Source organism: Tachysurus fulvidraco, chromosome 15 (genome assembly GCF_022655615.1).
Source record: "Tachysurus fulvidraco isolate hzauxx_2018 chromosome 15, HZAU_PFXX_2.0, whole genome shotgun sequence".
Lineage (NCBI taxonomy): Eukaryota > Metazoa > Chordata > Actinopteri > Siluriformes > Bagridae > Tachysurus > Tachysurus fulvidraco.
The window spans coordinates 8,826,659-8,845,993 of NC_062532.1; the positions used below are offsets into that span (position 1 = coordinate 8,826,659).

At 37.1% G+C, this 19,335-nt stretch overlaps 1 protein-coding gene across 4 annotated transcripts; it reads right to left on the reverse strand.

Moving 5' to 3' along the window:
* Nucleotides 1-225: 225 nt before the first annotated feature.
* cfap70 (cilia and flagella associated protein 70) lies at nt 226-19,295 on the reverse strand. Of its 4 annotated transcripts, none has more exons than XM_047801038.1 (26): nt 19,135-19,295; nt 18,818-19,001; nt 18,216-18,314; nt 17,923-18,008; nt 15,493-15,678; nt 13,636-13,818; nt 13,451-13,545; nt 12,864-12,939; nt 12,632-12,769; nt 12,328-12,474; nt 10,002-10,064; nt 9,826-9,917; nt 9,647-9,707; nt 8,533-8,727; nt 7,872-8,003; nt 7,561-7,686; nt 7,213-7,346; nt 6,755-6,870; nt 5,874-6,041; nt 4,274-4,446; nt 3,777-3,929; nt 2,555-2,716; nt 2,280-2,369; nt 793-894; nt 554-601; nt 226-401 (listed from the first exon to the last, which is right to left on the reverse strand). In XM_047801038.1, exons 1-26 carry the CDS (start codon nt 19,189-19,191, stop codon nt 321-323), a joined length of 3,147 nt encoding a protein of 1,048 aa, XP_047656994.1. In that variant the 5' UTR covers nt 19,192-19,295; the 3' UTR covers nt 226-320. The 4 variants fall into 4 exon arrangements, with proteins under 4 accessions (XP_047656994.1, XP_026997194.2, XP_047656995.1 ...); XM_027141393.2 differs by having other exon boundaries at nt 12,864-12,966; XM_047801039.1 differs by lacking the exons at nt 17,923-18,008; nt 18,216-18,314; nt 18,818-19,001; nt 19,135-19,295 and adding an exon at nt 17,569-17,584 and having other exon boundaries at nt 12,864-12,966.
* Nucleotides 19,296-19,335: the final 40 nt, after the last annotated feature.

The window sequence follows — 19,335 nt, forward strand, 5'->3', positions numbered from 1 at the left end:
CAAACCTCAAACAAATTGTTGTATAAAATTACAATTGATTTATCAATTCATTTATTCATCCACAATAACCGCTCCATCTTGGGCAAGGTCGTGCAATGCAGGAATACATCTCGCATGGGGTAACAGTCCTAATCAATGCACTATGTGTGTATATAAACGCTGCTAAGAAAATTACCTGAGTTCAACCATATAATAATAATAATAATAATAATAATAAACACTCAGTTTTGAAAAAGGATGATGCTTTATTTGAATACTTCTTTAGCAGCAGACAGAATAAATGAACACATCTGCTTAAAAAGATGTTTTGTGTACATATTTTATGAAAAACCTGGATTTCCAAACCCCACAACTGACTGCAAATCTGTAATCTCCTGCAGCAGTGCCTCAGACGCCTTGAACTGTGGAGTCAAAGATCAGTACATGTAGATGACTATTTACATTCATACAAATTCATTTCTTTGTGTATATTTATGTTTTTATTATATGTATATTTTTGAGTATGACTCAAAAGATTACATCGACAAAAAAACTATTTAAAAAGACAACCAACCTTTACAGCATACTTGTATGACTGCTCTGCTTCAAGTTTCCTTCCAGTCTGAAAAAGCAATAAAGTGCATTAACATTAACCAAGTAAAGAAAAAACAGAATCCAGCATGCGGTTCTAGGTAAATAACATGACATAAAGAAAATATACTGTTTCTTTAGCTGATGGTGATTCTTTTTAATAGCACAGTGGTAGTAAAAGAATTGTCAAACATTAGTGAAAACAATTAAGTTATTACATACCTGTAAACAAATCAGTGACAGGTAGCCCCAGACATCAGGGTTCCTGTTATTGAGGGCATTAGCTTCAGTAAGGGCATCCTCAGCCTCACTCAACTCCCCCAACTAATTCCACAAAAAAACAAAAGATGGGAGAACCACCATAATGAAATGTTTATCATATTTTCAAACATGTAGGTCATAAAATAAGACCCTTTTAAATGGGACACATATATTTAACCTAGTGGAATGTTAGATTGTTCTTATAATTTACATTTAACCACCACTTTATTAAAGACCTGAATGTTGTCATTCATGTAATTATCCAATCAGACACAGCACAATTCATACAATCAAGGAGATCCAGGTTACATTTCATTTCAGGTATTTAGCAGACTCCCTTATCCAGAGTGACTTACATTTTTATTTCAATTTATTCAACTGAGCAATTGAGGGCCTTGCACAGGGGTCCAGCAGTGGCAGCTTGGTGGACCTGGGATTCAAACCTATGATCATCCTATCAGTAGTCCAACACCTTAAACACTGAGCTATCATATCTCAGGTAAGTATTGTTCACATTAAACATCGGAATGGGAAAATTCTTTGTGACTGTGGGATGGTTGTTGCTGCCAGACAAGTTGATTTGAGTATTTCAGAAACTGTCAGGATTGATTTTGATTTGATTTGATTGACAGGAAGATTATAGTATCTCAAGTAACCGCATTTACAATATCAAACAAGCATTTGAATAGCATCTTATAATGTGCTACATTCATTTTATATAGTGAAACTCTTACCCACAGAATAGGTGCATTAACTGTTTACAGGTTGCAGGTGGAAATAAACCTCAAGGAGAGTGTTGAGGTAGGGGAGTGCTGTTCCTGGCATGGTCTTGTATGTGAGCTCAAGGCTGAATTTAATTTGAATAGATACAGGTACCAAGTGGAGGGAGATGGGAAAGGGGGCATGGGTCCTTTTGTGATTGTAGAAACTATACATGAGCAGATTTAAAAAATGTTGCCTGGTCTGTTTGGCACCGACAGTCATGTTATTCTGATGTTTGATGTGATCATTAACTGGATGATTTTTTGTTTTGTACTGTACTCCTGCCATGTGATTGGCTGATTGGATAAATAGACAAATGTGTAGGTATGTAGTTATCTGCCAAATGCTGTAAATGTATTCAAACATTCCTAATAAAGTGAACGGTGTGTGTATGTTGTAACAGTTGCTCACTAATAAGCCTCTCTTTTAGATCACTCTTGAAGCAGCTCATCAGAAAACTGAGAAAATGGACTTACAATGTGCTGAGACCTAAAACTCCTTTCATTAATGCTTAAAAGCATCTTCTGTACACCTTCTGATATATCACATTTGGCAAATCCACATTTGGCTATTTTTTTAAATGCAGTTATTATACATCAAGGTTGTTCTGGTCTTCCAGTAAGTGTTTATAGGTTTGTTGTAGATGTGATGTCACCATCTTTCTCAATTATGAATTATGTAATTACCCTGTAGCAGGCAATCCCCAGCCCGAGCCAGGTGAGACAGGAGGGAGAACTCTTACAGGCAAGCAGGTATGTAGGCTTTGCTTTCTCATACTACAATGGCATGTAAACAGATTGTAAATGTCTTTTAGTCATGCACATCACTTAATTGTCTAATAATTGTCTAGTAATTGAAAGAAACGTTATTCCACATATCCAGTCCCTTTGATTTATCTCAGAAAAGCCTTGTATAATGTAAAATGAAGAACACACTGTTTGTGAAGCAGGTGTTTTCTCACCTGTTCTTTTTGTAAGTAGATGGAGCCCAGACGCAGGTAAGCAGTATGCGTGTCTGAAGCATCTGTTACAAAATCAAGCGTTCTCTCATAAGACTCTTGAGCTTGATTGTAATCCTTTATCATATAGTACATGTGACCATAGAGAGCCCACGCGTCAGGGTCCTGAACAACAACAAAAAAAAATCACATTTAGCATCTTACAGGGTAAATTGCACTGATTCTAAGTTCTAACACAAAATGCTATAATCAATGCTTCACAAAGAACTGGACAGATTAAAAAAAAAATAAAAAATTAACCATATTTGGCATCAGCTAAAAACAAATGTTTATGTAATTTTATCGATATCCAAAGACATTTGGATTTGACATCAAAAGATATCTATGAGAAAATAAATCAGAATTTAGTAGATTATTTTATTATTATATAAGCATGGACAGCGTCTCAAAGCAGCTTCACAGAGTATAAGAAAGTTCAAGTTCAAAATTTTATATTAGACTTATATTTAGATTTATTTGTATTTATCACTAATGAGCAAGCCTCAGGTGAATATGGCAAAGAAAAATTCCCTGAGATGGTATGAGGAAGCTTCAAAAGGGAACCCATCCTCATTTGAGTTTCACCAGTGTGTAATTATAAATCATTATAACACAGGAGACAATCTTGATGATAACTAATGTCCTTTCTACAGTCATATACAGTCTCATAAATTAGCATATAGCTTTAACACTAAATGTTAAACAACTGTTGTATTCTTCTTATTGTGAGGTTTTGCAGGCTTGCTTTTGCATTGATTTGGAAGGGTTTCTTCCTTCAGTCTCTTCTTCAGGAGGTGAAATGATGCCCATTTGGGTGAAGGTCTTGTGACTGACTTGGCTAAACTAAAGCCTTCCACTTTTCCCCTGAGCCTGTTCGAGAACCAGCTATGCAAGCCCAAGCCAGGACACTACCACCACCAAGTTTCACAGATGAGCTTGTATGTTTTGGACCTTAAGCAGGACCTTTCATTCTCTACAGTGTTAACCAGGTAGCTTAAATGTAATCCTGATTTATTCCATCCAGTTTTTAAAGTTTAATCAAGGTTAAAGCATACTAATTGCTCTACGTTTAATTAAAAACAGTAGCTCCTTATATGAGCAAATGTTTTATACTTTCTACTTTCTGAATGTTAAAAAACATATTGCGAAGCTTTTAGACTAATAATCCAGTAAACACATAACATACTTGAAAGTTATGACTGAGGGCCTGCTGCAGACTCGCCTCGGCGCTGCTGTACTCTCCTCTCAGCAGCTGTATTTGGGTCAGCGCCAAATAATATGAGCTGCTTGGCCCTCCATCTGGACATAACAACTCCTGAGCCAAAGCCCTCTGAGCCATCTTGGATACATACACACACACACACACACACACACACACACACACACACACACACACACACACACATAATTACATTCAGAATACAATTACATATAATCCACTAACTGATGAACAAATCATATTAAGGAACATGAAAATAATCAAACGCAAGGTGATGTGATGCAGTTCACTACCAGTCCACAGTCCACTATGCAATTCACTATAAAACATCTGAACTGTTACAAAATGCTAACACTGCAGACTCCTTTCATAAATGTTAAATCCATACAGAAAGCTTCATAATATCAGTGAGTATTTTTCTTTGCTAAATATAATTTTATTTTATTTGGAGGGCATTGGATCACCTGTAAGGCATAACTGTCTAGTAGAAACTTCGCCGTCTCCATGTAGATGGTGGTGCTAACTCTAGGGGAAGACTGATGGTCTCTTGTTTTGTTATCCTCTTCTGCTCTGACTTTCTGGCTGCTCTGAGGTTTGTCCTGTCCTTCTGTCTCACCTTCAGTGTGTTCTTTCCCAGCTGCAAAATCAAAACTGTTAGCCTGATATTAGCTACTGTGTATTCCATCATGAATGTCATGACAATGTGGGGAAATAAAAAAAAAAAAATGTGTTGAATGTCTTAATTTATTGTAGCATTAGTATTTTACCTTCACTGGAACAAACAGATCCAGACAAGATTTAGTATGACAATGTCCCTGTGCAGTGAGGAAAATCCATAATCCATTGTGTGCCAAGGTTGACATGAAAGAACTCTAGTGTGCTGCACAGAGTCCTGACCTCAACCCCACTAAACACCACTGGGATGAATGGAAACACTGCACACCAGGCCTCTTGCTTGACACCAATGTCTTACCTTGTGAATTCTCTACTGGCTGAATGAGCACAAATCCCAACAGCCTTCCCAGAAGAGTGGAGGTCATAACAAAGGGAGGACTAAATCAAAACTGGAATGTTCACCGTGTGTCCACAAACCTTTGGCAATATGTTTTAGATTTGAGTGTGAGGGGAAACATTAAGTGAATGCATATCTTGAGTTTTGTATTCAGTGAATGAATTGAGCCTAAATGTAGAGACTAATCTTTGCACTCGTAGTGTTTCATGGAGAAAGTTCTCTTTGCATTTTCCATGCTGATTTTCCAGAAAATGTAGAAAGTGTTTTGGGTTATTGAAATAACTATTTTAATGAAAAATAGTGTTTAGTTTTTTTTCTTTACATGAAAATAAAATAAAAACTGCTGCAGGCTGAGGTAATTGCCTAAATTTAGCTCTAGCTTCTGAATGGTCAAAGTTACCACTTAGGTTACAATACTGCTACAGTACTACCACTACTACTACTACTACTACTACTACTACTACTACTACTACTACTACTACTACTACTACTACTGCTACTACTACTGCTACTACTACTGCTACTACTACTGCTACTGCTACTGCTACTACTACTACTACTACTACTACTGCTACTACTACTACTACTACTACTACTACTACTACTGCTACTACTACTGCTACTGCTACTGCTACTACTACTGCTACTACTACTACTACTGCTACTACTACTACTACTGCTACTACTACTGCTACTACTACTACTACTGCTACTACTACTACTACTACTACTACTACTACTGCTACTACTACTGCTACTGCTACTACTCCTACTACTAGTGATGCTGCATGAGCAGTTCAAAAACATGCATTTATCAGGCTTCACATGTCTTCTTGTAGCTTAGCAAACTAATGTTAGAATTTAATAAATTTTTTGGGGATTTCTGCAGAATTCAGATTAGGTGCAAAAACTAGAATGAGCTTCAACAAGAATCAGATTATGTAATTTAACTGTTCTATAAATAGACAGCTAATTTCATTAAATGTAGATTGTATTGTATAAAGCCCAAGAATAGTATCATTTACTGAACTAAGAAATAAGAAATAATTCACCTGGTTCATCCAACCGCTCATTATCTTCTGAATGAGTGTTCCTGTCACACACTGTCTTTGTTGTCTGCTCTGGGCTTCTACACTCCAGGGCTGCTCTCTGCTGCTTAGTTGCTTCCATGAAAGCCATTTCTGCTTGGATGAATTTCTCCTGGGCCAAGTAAAACAAGCCTGCACACATAAAACATATCTATTTTGGAGATAATGATAAGACAGGCCTTCATTGGGTTGTGTTTATACCCAGATGGATCCAGGCATGATATAGAGAAATATAATTTAGGCATAGTAACCCTAACTGATCTTTGTATACCAGGCCAACTTAAAGTCAACTGTTATAATATTTTTTGTGGCTTTTAATCCATGTTTGCTTGACAATCATTTTCGCATTTATGAGTCTCGCCAATAAAGTGAAAAAGTCAGGTTTTGACCAGATGTACTTTGTTTGATTTGCAAAAATGGCCAGCACATGAGCAGATATGTCAATAAGAACTTTGCTGTTATACCCAACTGGGTCATATTTTATATTTAAATTATTATAGGAACACTTTAAATATATTTTCTCATAATGATCAAGATCGTGAACACCCATGGCTCAGAGCCAATACAGCAAACTTGGCTATGCTCTTGTGTGGGAGCATACTGTCTCTTCCCTGTCAATCACAGTGACACCAGGCAACTGTGGGTGTCAGAGAACTCATGTATGTGGAAGTTTACCGATAACACTTTACCGATAACAAATTTAAAAAGATGAAGTTACTATTCATATAGAAGCATGTGTTAGCTTTCACCTTTCCTGGCTGCCATATGATATTAAAGAGCTGGTTGGTAGTGGTGGGAGAAAGAAAAAAACAACAGTAGCATTTCTTATTTCATACTGGTCTTACCAAATGTGGTCCAGGTGACCACAGAGCTTGAATTGATATATGTGGCTCTTTCGAAAAAGGTCTCTGCCTCCTCACAACAATTGTTCATTTCTGACAGAATTCCACACAGAAGTAAGCTGAAGAAGACAAGTAAACATTTAAAAAATTTATTTTTTACATGTGCTTTATATGGCTTTGTGGACAGCTGACCATAATCATAAGTGCTTTTTAAACATCCCTTTCCAGATTTAATTCCCCTTTTTCCATCATACTGGAACATAACTGGGCCCCTTTTTTGCAGTGAAGGGAAATATGAGTGCAGCATATAAAGCCATCCAATCTATTTGTGTACCTACAACTTTAGTGGCAGCAGTTTGAAGAAGACTGGCATATGGATGCAGTGGTCAGGTGTCCACATACTTTTGCCTATGTATCATATGTTGTACAATGTAATGCAACACAAACTATGAACTGCACACCTGGGTATGTGCTCTTGGTCAACAGACACAGCCAGATGGAAACACTCCTTTGCCTTCACATATTCAGCGGTGCACATGTAATGCACACCATAATCAAACCAGTGGGATGGATTGCTCCGGTCTTGAGCCAGTTGCTGCAAAGAGAGAAATGGTTTTGAATGGTATTTATTTTTATTTTATAACCATTGTTTCTTATATTTATGCTTCTTCTCTATTATTACTATGCGCCAACACAACAAGACAAATTCCTGTACATGTAGACCCTACTGTAGCTGGCAATAAACCTGATTCTGATTCTTATCACAAAGCAAAACTATTAATAAGATTATCGGAATAAGTGACATGAACCTCTTGGTAATAGTGGGCAGCTAGCTGATAATCCTCATGTAGCAGGGCCTCTTTGGCAAAGTGCCTAAGCTGATTGCAGTCCAGCAGGGGCTGAGCCTGGAGCTCTTGTTCTTCAGCTGATAAGGTCTGCAGGATGGTCAGGGAGAAAAGCTGTTTGCCAGTCTGATTTTAAAATCATTTTGAAAGTGTTCTAGTGTCCAATGACCATTATTCCAACAAGCATGCATTCACAGACAGGAAAATACAGATAGTAGATACATCACAAGCCAGACAACTAAGTAATTAACTTGACCAGAAAGTCACTGCCACACCTTATTAAGTGCAACATGCATCTCGTCCACCAGGAAGCTATAAAGTTGACTCAAAAAAGCCTGCAGCTGCTCTGGGTTGGTGAAAGCCTCCGTTCTCAGCATCTTCTCACGCACAATTCGTACTACTGAATACTTGGAACAGACAAAATAAAAAAACTGGTCATCCTATGTATAAAGTAAAGTCTACTAAAGCCGGTTATATACCTTATGTTATATAACAAGGTATATAACAATTGTATTAATATTTAATGTGGATAATGGATATTTCTATATCGTTTGGTGTAGCTATTTTTTTTATTCTTTTTTATGTTTTATAAGAACCAGTCAAAAAGCAGTTCACAATATGTTGTACTGTATATATTTGTGTACGTGACAAATAAAATTCAATTTTGAATTATTTACTTGTAACAGTTAATCTGGCAGTAGTATTATAACTCAGGTTTCATGGATGTTCCACCACAATAGCGTATGCTGTGCCATTCTTTAATAACCAAAAAATGTATTTTCAAACTGATGTGCTATATAAACACATAGAGACATGCTGATATAGGAACATAACAATTGTAACTCACGTCAGGCTGCATGGTGCCACTTTGCTGTTAATTATTTTCCTGTAACAGAACAATTTAATGTTTTCCAGTCATACCAACTCATAACTTACTTTCATTTGCTCCTTAAAGGCGAAGTATTTCCCAGAGCAGTTCAGCTCTCCGAACAACTGAGTTTTTCGCTGCTCTTGGGTAGCAGGATCGAGAGGCTTGGCACAAGGAACGAATGCAGCTCCAAACATCTGCTCATACTGCTGCAACACCTGCACTGCTACATTCATTATCTGTGCCTGGTATTCCTGCACAGCCTGCACCAAAAACCCACGCAACTTAATTCTTTTTTTATCAGGTGTATTTAAATGCATTTAAAGGGCATAAACATTGTAGCATTATAGAATAGGGGAGAGAGAGAGAGAGAGAGAGAGAGAGAGAGAGAGAGAGAGAGAGAGAGAGAGAGAGAGAGAGAGAGAGAGAGAGAGAGAGTCTCAATAAACACAGAGAGTTAGAGTTTTGAAGTACTAGCTTGATCAGGCCACAACTTATTCACTGTCCCTGTCCCTGAAAGCCATGCTAGCTCTACTAGGGATGAGGTCACACCATCTTTACTGGGAATGACTGTGAGTGACATTCACACAGGTCAAGCCTCATTCATTAGGACTGATGGGAACAGAGGTAATGTATCCTTCACTAGGATTGTAAGCCATGCATGCCAAAGAACCATGGAGAAATAGTGTAATATAAATAAAATAAATGTGAGATTTAACTTATTACAAACATATTAATATTAGATTCAAATATTAGACTCAGGTTGGTGAATCATCTGAGTTTATGTATTTATAGTTATTTTAACATTTGACACAAACATTCAAGATTAAGTGAAACTGTTTACATGTTTTGGTATAGAAATTATACAGGTAACAACTGAAGAGATGAGGTCAGCTGATGGGTTTCAATGAAGATGAAAGCGCATTATAATAAATTATTAAGCATTTGATTTGCAAGCAACAGAAACTCTACAAGACAAACTGTCCCTTCAAAGAGAGTCGGTATAGTCAGGGTGTAACTAACATAAATTTTGTTCACTTTCCACAGGAGGGCAACACAGACAAATGGACAGAGCATGGATTCAAATAGTGTGTGTGTGTGAGAGAGAGAGAGAGAGAGAGAGAGAGAGAGAGAGAGAGAGAGAGAGAGAGAGTGGGCACGTGTGTGTTGCTTCTCTCTTACTCTCTCTGCTCCAGCTGCATGCCAGTGTCGTGGAGGCCTTGGAGGAACCAGTTCCCTCACTCTACAGCACAAACAAGTTCACAAAAGCATTCAGTCAGTGCATATAATCTCCTAATGCCATTGTAACACACAATATAACATACTAGATATTTAAAGTAATTTAAAAAAGTAATAATCACTTTCTTGCTAGCTCCTCTGGCTGTCTTTTTGGAACCAACGGTTTCTCCAAAGCAATTTCAATAATGATGTATGATCTCGCATCTGCATACATCTATCAATACATTTCACATTAGCTGCACAAAACTGTCTAAAAGACTGAAAGGTTCAGTATTCTTTTTTGATCAAACAGACCAACCTGAGCATCTGTATTCACTTGCAGTTCAACGTCGGTCACACTCTCTGCTTTTCCAGGTATTGCCTGTAAAGACAGGATCGCAGTTATATCTTTGCTGGAGTGCCATTTCTATATATTTATTATTTACTTCTAATAGATGATCAAAATAAATAGTTGTCAAAGCACAGGTTCAAAGCTCAGTACAGAACACAGGCAGACAACTGAATATCAAGTAAATTCACCATGAGACAGGCAGAAAGTTTTCAGAACCACATGGTAAAAAACTAAAACAATATATAGAAAAATAAGCTAAAAAAACTGCAAGATGCAAGACAAAACAAGAACAACAACATATCAGATGGGTATAATGTATATGCAAAGTAAAAATGTGACACAGTGGGAGTAATAGTGAGGAACAGGTGGTCAATAATTAGAGTGTTCAGAACAGACCTGGAGAAGGCCTTTGGGAAAGCCAGTGGCATATGGACAACATTCAGTATGACAGGATTTTGCTTGTTATAATGCCACACACAGGCGCATGATCTAACCTGATACGTACACACAGGCTGGTAACTTGTAACTAAACTAGATCGATTTTTGTGCTGCTTCTGTGCTACAGAGTGGTGCATGAGAGGTTTTCCCAGAGTCTCTGTGTGAGATATATACAAAGTTATAAATGTTAGTATAGCAATACTAAATGTGAGAAAGCTTGTGAGAAGCTGCATCTAATCTCTAATCTCTCAAGTTTAAACAGTGAGTTAAACTGTTGTAAAGGAATATATTCATGAGTGTAGTAAAATAGAGCTTTCTTTAATAAAAGCATGAAAATAGCAATTAAAATAAAAATATTCAGTAATATTCAATAATAAAAAGTCAGTTACACAGATTTTAATCACAGTTTGAAGCGACACTGATCCAAAATCTGAGCATGTATACTTCAGCAATTTAGGTTTAATAGCAAAACTGATTGGATTTAAGTATAGTCTAATCTATTTCCAATACTAAATTCGGCATTTGTTGACGCACAGTGTTTAAAAGGACATTTTATTCAGTCTATTCACTACAAAGTATTTGCTCAGGTCACACTAATTGTCTAACATTTCCAAGCCTTCTGTTATTGTGCTGATTTCAAGTTGCCTGTGTTACTCTGTGTTGTTTCCTGATTGCATCACAACTTTGATTACCTGCCTGAGAGTTTCATTAGCGATCGTGTTTACTTGCAATTGTATTCGACTCCAAGTCTATGAGGAAAGCTGAATCTAAGACACCATTTAAGGCGCTGCATGGGTATCTGGCAGGTATTAGACTTGCAGGGTGACCCTTTCTTAAAAAGAATAAATATCCAATCTATCTATCTAGGGATCTCGTTTAATCCCTACTTGTAAGGCTAGGACATGTAGGTATGTAAAAGGCATTAGTGTGTGTTGACATGGCAGGAAACTGATGCTCTCTTGGTGTCATGACGATCAACCATCTGCAGTGAAGCCACCAATCTGCTGCTTTTTACAACTAATTGCTTTTGGAAGCCTGTTTTTGTTACAGATCCGGATCCAAGCACAGAGGATATGAGCCACCATGCTGCGCCACATAGGAGACGATAAGTGGGCATCTGCATCTCTACACAGCTTCATGAAGCACGTTTAAATTGCTTTTCTTTATCAAATGTCATAATTTCATTGATAATGTGCTGTTCAGAGTCACTTTTCAAAGCAACTGAACCCTCTCTCAGTTTCTTCCTTTTGCTCAACAGAGAAAAAAATAATAATATTACCTTAAAGCCGAATTGGACAACAAACCTACACTTTCACTAAAATATGGAGTTAAATCTTCATTTAAGTCATATTTAAGTTGCCTGTTTTATTTTTAATAGTTACTCATATTTGCTCACATAATAATAAGGGCACCACTGGACATGGACATTTATGGTAAGAATCCACTGGAATCGAATAGTCTATTCATTTCCATCCCGGCCAGTCATTCTCTGTACATTCTCAACTCAATTTTTCAGCTATTAAACAAAGCCCTTTATAAGCTGATTCTGCTGAGTTTGTGTGGGGAAATATTAAAATATACAGAGCATAACATGCCAGACTGCTGCTGATGTCCTTTGCTCATCCAACTAGATCTGCAAGTCTGTGTAAGGAACATTAATTTGTTTTTTGAGTCACAGCTACACTTGTTACTGACATACTATAAAATCTACAAAATTTACAACAAAAAATGTATGGTGTTCACAGCATTGGATCACATAAAATTCTATTTGTCCAATGTCTATTTGGAGTCTTTTAACCACAATTTGGAACCCTGGCTCTATAGAATCTTACACATTACATTGAATAGCATATACCTTTTTTATTTCTTCTTTACTATCTCTACTGTTTCCCAACACTTTGCTGGATGCTGCCCTGCAGGGGGTTAACGAAGTTGGACGAAGACGAGCTTCTGATAGCTGTGCTTTCATGCTCTCGCTCACCACACTTGCCTGCCTGTTGGTCTTCAACATGAACTCAGTTAAACCCCAAATGAAGTACAATGGCAAAGCAAATAATTTGAATTAAAATGATAAATTGTTAAATTATACAGTATATGTGTGTTAATCAATGTAAATTATTTCAGTGTAAAAGCCTGTATGGGATGATGCCCACTCCTACTTTCTTTAGTAGGTCAGATTCAGAGAATGGGTGGATTCTGTACGCTCCTCGGATACGCTTGACTCCAGGGTACAGCAAAGGTGCAAAGTCGACATAGACAACTCCATGAAAAGAAATCTGAACGTCATCCTCCAGTTGCTGTATGCAAATGCAAAGAAGAATAATTCATAAAAAGGCATAATAAGGAAATAGCATATTAGATAGATAAACAGTTTCTTACTTCATTGCTTACCGTTTTTTCTTTGCCTACTTTTCCTCCTCTTGCTTTGGAAGACTGCGTATATCTCATAACTTCCACTGGCCACAACCTGCATTCAACAATTCTATTGGACAAACTGACACACAACAACCAACACTGTCAATGGAAGGATGATCTGAATAATACAAAGACAAAAGAAAAGCAAGAACACCCAGCCAAGTTCCTGGAGTGCTATGCCTCATTTCAGTGTACTCAGAAGCCAGGACCTCAGATCAGCAAATCTGCAATGGTCATTTAATCTAGAATTGATTAATGATCCATCTTGGCTGAGGTTGTCAACATAAGCATAGCTGATACCAAAGCCAAAATGACATCAAACTCAAAATCATTTTAACTTTGCAAAAGATAGATTATTGATATTTTTTATGAACACTTTCTTCTTCACAGTTTTCTTCCTTTAAGCTTTCACATTTAAGCCTTTTAACATTATCAGCAAACTAACCTAAACCTGATCCAGAAAATTGTGAAATTTACACAATGGGAGTTTGTGAGCTTTCCAGGAGTTGCGATGAAAAACAGTGGATTACAGTAAAATAGGCAGTTATTGAGCACAAACGTACCATGTAGCTCCTCCTGAATCAATAAAACAGCGACGCTCTGTATCCCAGCTCACTCTTTTTCTGTTGCACTCAGCATTAGCTTGGAATGCTTCACCCTGTTACACAGATATGTTAATTAGCTGTCACTGCATGAACATCAAACTTGTCTTATTAGAAAATAATACATTTGAAACATCCAGGCATACCTCAACAGTATTAAGGTCAATATGCTCCAGTTTAACAGGCTTGTCAACAATGAACATGCCTGGGATGAAATGGGCATCTGGGGCAAGGAATGAGCCAAGGGGCCATTTTTTGCCTCTAGGCACTGGCTCTCTTTCTCCACCCATTTTTAATATGCCATTGGAGAACAACAATAACTGCTCTTTCTGAAAAAGAAATTTTTTTATGTTGACCTCTGCATTTCATATTCACATTTAAGCATTTGACTATGAATAAAAGTGGTATTTTAAAATAGCAGGATTTTGTGAAGTAAAATAATGAAACCATGCTAAATCATGTTTAAGTGTTTCCTCCCTCAGTGTGAAATTACAATATATGAAAATTAAATAAGAAACAAACAAATGAAAAATAATAAAATTACAATAACCTAAGTGTGCACACCCCAACTAAATAATTTGTTGAAGCAGCATTTGATTCTATTACACCACTCATTTTGGGTAAATGCATGGGACATCTTCACTTGACAATATTTTCTCATTTCTTCTTAGAAAAACATAATATTCTAACATTTCTGTTTCATTTCAACGAGTAAGATAAGACATACATTCTTTGTAAGCTCTTTGCATCTTTTTAGCAGTCAGATGAAACCATGGAAATGCAGACAAATTACTAAAAATCAGTGGAGGGTTTGGGGGTTAATCAGAATCATTTCATTGATGTCAGCTGTATGGTAATTACTTTTGAACTTGAGCTTGGACATACAGTAAGTGAGATTCATCCTGAACACAGCCACATCCTCTATATCTATCCTATAAAAGGGTGTACACACTTATGCAACCAATTTAATTTAGTAACCTTTTCCATCCATCCATCCATTCTCTACACCACTTATATATCCTGCTGGGTTGCAGGGAACCTGGAGCCTATTCCAGTATACTTCCTGGACAGGATCCCAGTCGATCACATGACACAATTGCACAGACACATTATCAAGCTACAGACAATTTAGAGATGCCAATCAACCTAAAATGCATGTCTTTGGACTGGGGAAGGAAAGCAGAGTACCCAAAGGAACCATCCGAGGTACAGGCAGAAAAATGCAAATACAAATGCAAACTCCACAACCATGGTATAGGCAAACACTGATAATGTTCTAAGCCATATTGTAACTTTTTATGCTTTGTTCTTATTTTTCCCAAAATTTGTCTGAATGTTATTCACTTAATTGTTAGTCATAATTTCACATTGAGGCTGGAAAATCATCTAGTTGTAAATCATGTTCTTGTTCTGATGATTTATCTTGGATTGATTTTTTACATAACAGAAACCATTTTACAGGGGTGTGTAGAATTTAAGATCCATTGTATAACTGCTGCAAAATGACATTTTTACAAAATGACTAAAAAGTATTGTTGCAAGAAGAACAAAAACAGGGATCATTAAACATGAGATGCACACAGACACAAAGTGCTACAGACACTAGCCATAAAACAGCCAGAATACAGTCTTAAATGCACCAAGAAACAATTCTAAGACAATTAGAAATTATATTATGTTACTGAGGAAATAAAAATAAAATTAATTTCTACCAAAAGAGGAAAAAATTCATAATCTCAGAAATGTTAATGTGTATAAAGTGGTTCTGCCTAGAGCATAAATTCCCAGTCCTGATCCCAAAAGTCTCACACATATTATTTTTTTTTACTGCTCCCACACAAGTGGTTCAACTAATTAGATGCATTAAAGTAGGTGTGTTAGATCAGGGACACTAAATGGGGGTACACTAGTATCACGGACTGGCAAGAGAAATTATGTTTGTTTATTTATTTATTTATACCTTCATAACCAGTCATAATACATATAGTAATAACTTCTTCTACCTTTTGTGATGTTAGGGGGACTTGCAGAGCAGCTACATAACTGTACTGAGGCCCACTGGCAGCAGTATTCCAAACCTCAGGTACAGAGTAAGCCGTCTCTACTGTGACTGTCAACAGATTAGATTCAGATAGCTGAGTGTCTGAGAGCAACGGCTTTGGTGTACTGACTGTCACCTCCAGTGTTGGCTGTGGAAAGAGGATTCCATAGTCCAGTAAAAAGTCAAATACAAAAAAGACCTTCATCCTCAATCTCTTATCTTATTGCTCTATTATCCATCATAAAGCATATATTGAGTAACTACAGTGGATTTTTCAATTACATAAACAAATAGGAAATGTAGTCTTTCATTTTTTTGTTCATTTTCTTTCCATTACTGTGGGAACATTCTAGATGTTCAGTCCACGCTTCTCTATCTTTGGCCACAGATTCCAGCTCTTACTTGGTAAATATCCAAATATTCCCAAGCCAAATGAGAGATATATTCTATCTATTCTAGCAGTGCCTGGCTCTTCCCCAGGGTTTCCATCCAGTGGGACATACCTGATACATTTCTAGCGAGAACTGACTGGCTGCCCAAACCATCTCAACTGGCATTGGACAAGCAGAATGTTGGGGGATCATTTGACTACTATACGGAAATGTACAGTTATAAAATTCACTGTCTTTTCTGCTGGAATCTATAGTTTATCAACAGTAGTTTAGAGGAATATCCCAAGATACATATAAAAACCCATTAAAATTCATTTGGTTGTCCCACTTAACTTTTTAAAGACATCTAACGCTCTACAGTAAATCTTTGAGAATTAAACAAAACACATCCACTAAATTCCTAGAAAAACTATACTATGGAATGTCATAGGACTTCCAAAAAGGACAATACAATGCAATGTATATTTGACATTAAGAATAGCATAAAACTCATGGCAGCCTTATACAAATAAGATCCTACCATATAAGATATTACAAATCCAATAAGAACCCTATTTCAATATACAGCAAATACAGCACTGTATTATGAACTCACGTTAAATTCATTGGGTGCCATTCCACGATGAACCTAACGGAAATTTAACCGTGGATCTTCCCTAAGATCTGGGTATTTAAGACATTAATAAAGCGTTTGGATTGAGAACTCAGTAAAGAATTTGACCTTTTTTTCATCCTTTTTCACAAATCAACTTTATGGTTATGACATCCATCAGGGTTGCTGTGAAACCTGAATTCATGGAACACTAGGTGCAGATTGTCAGAGATTTACTACAAATGGGACACCAGTCCATCCCTGAGCAACATTCACACACACACACACACACACACACACACACACATACACATATTTATTATCAGGGTGGAAACCAGAAATGCCAAAGAAACCCGATGTTAATATGGGAAGATGAGGTAGCATCGCTGTCAACTGCAGAATAGCGGTATAGAGGAATAATGTCCCAAGGATTATTCACCCTACAGTATATAAGCCTGGATCAACTTAGGGTAACCTCTCTGATAAAAGATAAATAAGGACAAATGTGTATGCGTGCATCTGCAAATTTTAACTGTGCGTGCCCGATTTTAACTTTATACTCTAGTGCACAATATTCTAGTTTATAATACACCGTAAAAACACCCCCCCCCCCTCTACCGGGGGTTAACACAATATCTTAAAATAAATATTAAAAAGTGTTCTCTGTTTTATTTTAGCGCACTCTCATTGCAGACCACAAACGAATATAAAATTTCTCATGAGCAATTTTTGAAGGGGGACAAAAATAATACAGTCAAATTGTACTTATAAAGATATGTCCCCACAGTGAAAAACTTTGCTTTTATCGTCATTATGGTTATTTTCAAAGTTTTTCCTCGACGGCTTTGGCGTGTTAGTTACAGTGCACTATGCAACAAGCTATTGTAAACAAGCTAACGTTAGCTAGATAAGTCAGATTTTAATCGCTAATATAGCAGATTCATGGAAAATTACATCGGTAATCAGCATTTTTCCGCAACTAATTTATGAATGAGTCTGCATCAACTACATTAAAGAGAATCGCTTTATATTTAAAGCGAATAAAATACCCTACTTAACGGAGTTGAACATTAATTGAGCCGCAGCCACACACCTGACTGGTGTGTGCAGAGTAGGTGGGATGAACCACTGTGAGGAAGGGGAGGGGGAACTAAATCATTTTTGCGTTTTTTTTTTGTACGTACACAATTATTTAGGTATACATACATATATTTTTCACAACAGAGAGTGCGATATTTTTCAAATATTTTTTTGGGGGGGACAATCCTCGGATGAGGTGGGGTGGGGGGGGGGGCACACCTCCACTCCGTCCCCCCCGGGATTTACGCCCATGCTTTTAGGAATACTTTTTTCTTTTTTTTTCTAATTCTATTCAAGAAGGCTTTATGCAGCAATTTGTATACCTTACCTTAAGTCCTTTGTCCTGTGAGACAGTGATATAGGGCGATCCATGTGTAGGGTGAAGCACCACAGTGGAGGAGAAGCTACATTTTCCTAAAGTTCAAATAGGTCAGAAACATAGCAAAAAAAAAAAAAAACCCTTATAAATATTTTTTTCACTGAAAAGGATCTCAGTTGTTATCGTCATATGTGTGTTAATTGGCTACTAACTTTTATTTTCCTGACAAACTCTCAGGTAAAATATTGTTAAAATGCAGATTTCCTACTTGACATGTGTGACAAGAATAAGCAAATGCTCACCATGCAACAGAGGGAGCAGGTCCACAACAGCTTGGCCCAAGACAGACGTCTTCTCATCTTTTTGTTTTTCTTCTTTTGGGGAGACCTCAGACAGTGTTACTAAAAGGTCAAAATGACAGAGAAGTTTCAATTAACTTTTACCATATGCAGAAGGAATTAAATTAGGCTTGCACACGCCAACAACATAATAGTTCCAAGCTGGCAACCCATTTATGGTTGGTGATGCAACGTAGCATTAGTCAACAGCTCCAGAGTCTCTGGTTTGATCCTGTGCTCGGGCTCTGCACGAATTTCCCCAGGCTTCCTCCCACATGCCAGTAAACGTATTGTCTATACTAAAAGTGTGAATGATTTCATGAAAGTGCAGTGGGATACCATTCTAATCTATCATGAACAGGATAAAACGAATGAATATTGACTTTATAAATAGAATAACATTCAGAACAGTGGATTGTGATTTGGGACGATGCTTTGAGAGCCACTGGTCCAAATGGCTAATGATAAAATGGACTGTTATCAGTGTTACTAAAAAACAGGAAGCAAAAGATCATGGTAATAAAAGTCAGCAAGTCTTTTCTCCACTCACACACAGATTCACTCACATATAACAGGTTTATGAGCTAGATCGTCTAGCGTGTGGGTCACTTCTGAACATTCAAAGTCACAGGTGAAGCTGTAATTCACGCCCTCGTCCAAAGGCACCTGCACTTTCTGCGAGTCTCCCAGCAGCACACCGTTAAATTCAGCACGCACGAAGCTGAGAAACGGCTGTTTTTTGTTACCTCTCTGAAATGACAGAAAAAGCAGCAGTACAGAATCTGGACGTGTATTCATACTTATTTTAAAATAAATATGGATCTTTATTTTTTTGTAAAAAAAAAAAAAAAAAAAAAAGGTAATTGAAGGATCGACTAATTACCAAATTTTCTCCTCGCAATACAGTCATCTGCACTGCACCGGTTGCTCCTTGATCCATGTCGATCCACAAAATCAGATGAAACACTTTCCGAAAATTGTTGACTTTTTCTCTGAAGTCTAAAACAAGCGTCTCGATGTTTCCATAGTAACGCTTCCTGCTCTCGCGAGATGTTTGACGTCATAGCTGCGTTGCGTTCTATTT

Bases quoted from the DNA above. Each gene is read 5' to 3' on its own strand.
- cfap70 (XM_027141393.2), bottom strand. From the start codon at position 19,191: ATGGATCAAGGAGCAACCGGTGCAGTGCAGATGACTGTATTGCGAGGA. The intron at 9,918-10,001 runs GTTGGTCTGTTT...ATGTATTGATAG, and splicing joins AAGTGAATACAGATGCTCAG to ATGTATGCAGATGCGAGATC. The intron at 602-792 runs GTATGTAATAAC...TTGCTTTTTCAG, and splicing joins TGTCACTGATTTGTTTACAG to ACTGGAAGGAAACTTGAAGC.